This window comes from Babylonia areolata, chromosome 27, assembly GCF_041734735.1.
Source record: "Babylonia areolata isolate BAREFJ2019XMU chromosome 27, ASM4173473v1, whole genome shotgun sequence".
Lineage (NCBI taxonomy): Eukaryota > Metazoa > Mollusca > Gastropoda > Neogastropoda > Buccinidae > Babylonia > Babylonia areolata.
This window is the reverse complement of record NC_134902.1, coordinates 37111007-37117754: the sequence shown is the minus strand read 5'-3', so window position 1 is coordinate 37117754 and position 6748 is coordinate 37111007. Positions and strand designations below refer to the sequence as shown.

At 44.2% G+C, this 6748-nt stretch overlaps 1 protein-coding gene across 1 annotated transcript in view; it reads left to right on the top strand.

The window, feature by feature from the left end:
* The first annotated feature begins 938 nt into the window (after nucleotides 1–938).
* Nucleotides 939–6748, top strand: part of LOC143301524 (uncharacterized) — a 22981-nt gene continuing 17171 nt past the window's right edge. The window contains exon 1 of the mRNA XM_076615882.1: nucleotides 939–1733. Coding sequence (XP_076471997.1) covers nucleotides 1610–1733 — 124 coding nt within the window. The 5' untranslated portion in view covers nucleotides 939–1609. The remainder of the gene's footprint in view (nucleotides 1734–6748) is intronic.

The following is a 6748-nucleotide window of genomic DNA, read 5'->3' as shown; positions in this document are numbered from 1 at the left end:
AGACAAACCAAACGGTATCAGGCCTACCTGGTGTTGTTCTCTTCCGCCACCACCACCACCCTCGTATCTCCACCCTTTCATCCCACCCACCCGAACCCCCACAACCACCATCACCGTTACCACCGCCACAAACACCTACCCCACCTCCACGGTCAAGCAAACATCCATCCCCACCCACCTCCTCTTCCCACCCTGCCCCCCCCCTTCCTTCTCCCCCCCCCCCCCCCAACCACCACCACCCCACCACCACCACCACCCCCAGCACGAGCCAACAACTGCCCACACACGTTGTCCCTCAGCTTAAAATCTCGCTCTCGCGCTTACGTCGCACTAGATAATCCGAGCAGCACCAATCGGACATCAGCCTCCGTCAGGAATGGCAGCCACTAGCTCCAGACACAAACAGTGAGAGACAGAGAGAGGCACACACACGTTCACCCATAAACACGCACACACACACACGGAGCAGAGAAGGCAGCCAGAGAGAGTGAGAGAGAGGGGGGAGGAAAAAAAACAAACAAAAAAAACCAGCCGTGAAGCCAGTGGTGTCTGGTGCTTAAATAATTCGACACTTTAGTTTTTTTGTGTGATCTGCTCGTCAACGTCTACTGGACCTATCCGGATCCTGAGAGGGAAAGGTGCTGTCCAAAGAAGTTGTTGGGGTTGTTTTTTTTAATAAAAGTTCAGGATCTTGGCTGAAGAATGTGACAAGAAACAACTCTTTTTTCTGTTACAATATTTCAAATCGAAGGTGCTTTCTTTTCAAACGTAGCACTGCTCACAGCGGCTGGTCCTTGGCTTAGCGGTTTCACTTTCTCCTGGGGGGCAAAAAACAAAAACAAAAAACAAAACAAATCAAAAAAGCTGGGAAGAGATAGTTTAGAAATACCCAGACTGGCAACAACCGTTTGAAAAGAAAACGGCAAAAGAAAGAGATGCAGATCTTTTTTTCGACTATCTCCATCCTCTCAGTTTACGGAATCAGTTGGAGATTTGTTAAACACGGATTGTGACGTTTCACATAAAACACATACAGTGTTGGGGAAAAAAAAGAAGGTTTTTTTTAAGGTTTTGGTCTTCAAGCGATTCCAGACAGATATCGATCTTCAAGAAAGAGACTTAGAAGCGAAGAAAAAAAGCACAAAAAAGAACTGCAAAAGTGAAAGAAAACAGTCTGAAACACAAAGACAGTCGTTGCAAAATAACGTCGAAACAAAATTTTCTCTGTTTATTGTAAAATTCTTCCTAATAAAAAGATTTCCTCGAGTTTTTACCCCCTTCCTCGCTGACAGTTCTGCGTTCTCTTCATGCTTTTATCGGTTCAAAGTTCAGCTGTTGCTACATCGGAGCTCTAACCCACCGCCACTGATAAACAGGAAAACAAATTATCAGTGACAACAACGACCAGACGGACATCACAAGAACACTAATCCTCACACACAGAGTATCTCAGCTGTAGTCTGACTGATATTCACCACAATATTCTTCTCAACATCAAACTTCTCGCGTGGCTGACGACTGTTAAGAGGTTAGGTGTTTTTGTCCCCCCCACCCCTTCCACCACCACTGCCTCTTGCCAGAGCTACAAATCTTCCCGCCAGAAAACGCCATGTGGACAATGGTCAGCACGGTAGTCAGCAGCCTGGCTTTGACCCTTCTGTGTTGCCAGATTGTGCCTTTCACTGAAGCTGCCTCACTGTTCTTTCCATTCACTGGAACCGACCACTTTGGAGGTGAGGCGATGTCTTTGATCTCTTCCCGTGTCTTTTAATGATCAGTTCAGTTACTTATTCATTTGGCAATGACGATATAGCGGGTGGGACTTTTCTTTTTTTTAATTAATTAATTGATTTATCATTTATTTATTTATTATTTATTTATTTGTCTTTTATTCATTCGTTTACTTATTCATCTGTTTGGCACTGACGACTTGGCAGGTGAGTCTGTTTTATCCGTCAGTTTGTCTTGGATCTATTCGTTTAGTTATTTATCTGCTTGACACTCACGATTATACAGGTGAGACAATTTGTGTATGTATATTTAGTCTTGTGTCTTTTGTTCATTAATTTTACTTGTTTATTTATTTGCCACTAATGACTAGGCGGACAGGACTATTTTATTTGTCTGTTTATTCAGGGTTGGGTTTTTGTGTGTGTGTGTGTGTTTTTTTTATTAAAAAAAATTATATTAGTTATCCATTAGACATTGACAACTACGCAGGTGATACTATTTTATTTATTTGTTTGTTTCTGAGTGGGTCAAACCAGTAACTTATGATCCTGTAGAATGCCTTTTCTTTTCTTTCTTTCTTTTTTTTCATCAGCTATTCAGTCAACAATTTTGCTGATCTTTTGTGATAACCATTCAGTCTGATCAGACTATATTTCTTTTTGATGAATCGTTTATCCAGTGGAAGCGAAGCAAACTACTCAGGTCATTGCAGTGTGTAATGGTAGCCCTCAGGGATAGACGTCCCGAATTGGAAGAGAAGGGGCAGGGGTGGTGGGGAGAAAGGCGGGGGGATGGGGGGGGGGAAGCGGTGTGAGACACCAAAATGACCCCACGCTCAAGTTATCCCCATGGACTCATTCCACAGAAGACCAGAAATGACTCTCGTTGGTTATCAGCCTGAGGAGACTCCAACCCTTGTCCTGGAATGACTCCCACGTCTTAAGGATAAACACTGAATAAACACCGTCATAAAGCTAGATGGTACAATACTGGTTAAGAAACAGGGAAGAGTTCATTCACGGCAGCCTCCAGCACCCTCCAGGTGCGGTCCCCCAAAGCACTCAATGATGAGTCAATGTGCGCTCCTATCTTTTCAGGAGGGAGACGGCAGAATGTCTCAGACGCTCATCTGCCAATGCAGAGTCCGGCCGTGAGGGTCTGGGTTTGAATCCCGCTCTAGCCCTTCCTCCCAAGTTTGACTGGACATGAAACTGAGCACCTAGTCATTCGGGTGAGACGATAAACCGAGCACGCATTTGGCGCACTGAGAAAGAACCCACGGCAACGAGAGTGTTGTGTTGTCCTCTGGCAAAAATATTCACTCTGATAGGTACACAAATGTATGTGCATGCACTCAAGCCTTGACTAAGCGCGTTGGGTTATGCTGCTGGTCAGGCATCTGCCTAGCAGATATGGTTTAGCGTATATGGATTTGTCCGAACGCACTGACGCCTTCTTGAGAAACTGAAACTGGTATGTTTTCGAATTCAGCAATCACTTCTGGGCAAAACCAACTGACTCCACACCAAGACGAGCGGGGTGTATTTAGGGGCCAGCCCAGAATCACTCCATGGGGTTAATTTGGTGCAGCACGACTGACCTTGCAGACTTTTTGGATGGAGTCATGCTAGTTGTTCCCCAGAATGAAGGCTGCTATGACACGCCTTTGACAGGCGCAACAGCCGAGGGATTAAAGTGTGGGACTTTCAATCAGAGGATCCCGGGTTCGAATCCCTGTCACGGCGACTGTCGGGTAAAGGGGGAAGATTTTTTTCGATCTCCCATTTCAAAAGATGTGCAGACCTGCTAGTGTCTGAACCCCCTTCGTGTGTATACGCATGCAGAAGATTGAATACGTGCGTTAAAGATCCCGTAATCCATTTCAGCGGTCGGTGGTTTATGGAAATAAGAACATACTCAGCTTGTACCCCTGCACCACCCACCCCCAACATCCCTACCGCCCCCGCACCCAGACAAAGGGGTATCGCTGCCCACATGGCGAGGTTGACAAAGGACATAGTCGTAAAAGCCCGCTCGTGCATACGAGCATACGTTGGAGACGTCCACGAACGAAGAACAAGAAGACACGCATTTGGGGTTGGGGGAGGGTGGGGGGGATAACTATATTCCAGTGGAAAAGGGTTTGAGGTTAAGATGCATTTGCGGCAAAGGGTACAGTACAGAAAAAAAAAGCTGCACTGAAATTACTCCGGAGGGGGGGGGGGGGTGGTCTGGGCCGACACCAGTGACGTCAGAACGGTCCGGGATCATTTCCAGACGCCTCACCGATTCCAGTCACGCAGGGAACAGGAATTTACTGCTCTCCCCCATCCACGTGACCCGGAGTGGTGGTCAAGGTGCCAGTCTTTCTGAACTCTCAGACATTTCATCATGTCCTATTTCCCTTCAACGTATCTCCTCTCTTTCGCTGGTGACAGAATCTTCCGTACCTCATAGATCTGATGGTGACAATCTTCCGTACCTCATAGTCTGATGGTGACAATCTTCTGTACCTCATAGATCTGATGGTGACAATCCTCCGTACCTCACAGTTCTGGTCGGTGACAATCTTCCGTATCTCACGGTTCTGATGGTAACAATTTTTTTTTCCTACCTCATAGTTCTGATGGTGACAATCTTCCGTATCTCATAGTTCTGATGGTGACAATCTTCCGTACCTCACGGTTCTGATGGTGACAATCTTCCGTACCTCATGGTTCTGATGGTGACAATCTTCCGTACCTCATAGTTCTGATGGTGACAATCTTCCGTACCTCATAAGATCTGATGGTGACAATCTTCCGTACCTCATAGTTCTGATGGTGACAATCTTCCGTACCTCATAAGATCTGATGGTGACAATCTTCCGTACCTCATAGTTCTGATGGTGACAATATTCCGTACCTCATAATTCTGATGGTGACAATCTCCCGTACCTCACAGTTCTGATGGTGACAATCTTCCGTATATCATAGTTCTGATGGTGACAATCTTCCGTACCTCATAGATCTGATGGTGACAATCTTCCGTACCTCATAAGATCTGATGGTGACAATCTTCTGTACCTCATAGATCTGATGGTGACAATCTTCTGTACCTCATAGATCTGATCGTGACAATCTTCCGTACCTCACAGTTCTGATGGTGACAATCTTCTGTACCTCATAAGATCTGATGGTGACAATCTTCTGTACCTCATAAGATCTGATGGTGACAATCTTCTGTACCTCATAAGATCTGATGGTGACAATCTTCCGTATATCATAGTTCTGATGGTGACAATCTTCCGTATATCATAGTTCTGATGGTGACAATCTTCCGTACCTCATAGTTCTGATGGTGACAATCTTCCGTACCTCATAGTTCTGATGGTGACAATCTTCTGTACCTCACGGTTCTGATGGTGACAATCTTCCGTACCTCACGGTTCTGATGGTGACAATATTCCGTACCTCACGGTTCTGATGGTGACAATATTCCGCATATCATAGTTCTGATTGTGACAATCTTCCGTATCTCATAGATCTGATTGTGACAATCTTCCGTACCTCATGGTTCTGATGGTGACAGATTCTTTTATATCTCGCCGTCTTTGAGGACTGGCTTTGAGTTCACATCATCGAATGACGCCCACGTGAACATAATCATCATGGATACTTTAAAGCTTGATTTTGTTTGTTATTGCTATTTTCGTTATTTTGAATGATGACGTTTCGTTTGTTTTTCATCCGCCAACAACCCTCCCCCACCCCCTTCCCAGCTTCCTGCTTCACACACACACACACACACACACACACACAGCGAAATTAAATTTCAAGGCAAACGGTCAGGATGTTCCTTATTTTTCTCTGCAGTCTGCGACTCCTGATTTGGCTCATTTGAAAGATACTGGTTATTTTGAGTCAGTCTGCTGTTCGTGATGGTGCTGTTGTTTATTTCAATTATTATCGTCTTAGAGTTTTGGTAATTCATGTTTCTTCAGTAACTGAATTTTTATTCTATTTTTCATATTGCCTTCTGTCTCTCTCTGTCTCTGTCTGTCTCTTTCTCACAGGGGAAAAGAGAGAGAGGGAGAGATCCAGTTAAAAAAAAAACACATGAAAAAGATACAGAAGTTGTCCTAAATTACCGACTTGTTGCATACAGAGGCAAACAGAGAGGAAGAGAGAGAATGATAATTTTTCTGGGGTAATTGATCTGTATTGTCTTTCTGTGTGTGTGTGTGTGTGTGTGTGTGTGTGTGTGTGTGTAGGGGGGTGGTTGTTGTTTTGTTTTGTTTTTTCTCTCCGTATCTGCTCGAAAACCCGGTTAGTGTTGCAAGCGATCCACTGTGCGACATTTGAGCTATGCATAAGCCTGTCATCTTTTTTTTCTTTCCTGTCTTTCTTTCTTTCTTTTTTCTTTTTTTTTAATTTTTAATTTTTGTAGTGCAGCATATACATTTGAGGATTTTCTTCTTTTATTTTTTTTCTGTGTTGTCGCAATCCTTGAGATAAATAAACAAATGGACAAGTGAATAAATGTATCAGAAATCTGAGCTGAGTCGTTTAATCACTTTTTCTTCCACCGTCGTCATCAGAATATATATCTATATAAATATATATGTGTGTGTGTGTGTGTGTGTGTGTGTGTGTGTGTGTGTGTGTGTGTGTGTGTGTGTTACATAAACAAATATAAATGGATATGTAAATAGATAGGAAAGTTGAGATTGCTCGTTTCAAAATTATGTTTTCACCGTTGACTATGAAATAAATGCATATTTTCGGGAATACACGAACGCTGGACTTGCAATCTGAGGGTCCCGGGTTCGAATCTTGGTGACAGCGCCTGTTGGGTAAAGGGTGGAGACTTTTCTGATCTCCCAGGTCAACATATCATGCAGACCTGCTAGTGCCTGAACCCCCTTGGTGTGTATACGCACGCAGAAGATCAATTACGCACGTTAAAGATCCTGTAATCCATGTCAGCGTTCGGTGGATTATGGGAACAAGAACATACCCAGCATGCACACCCCCGA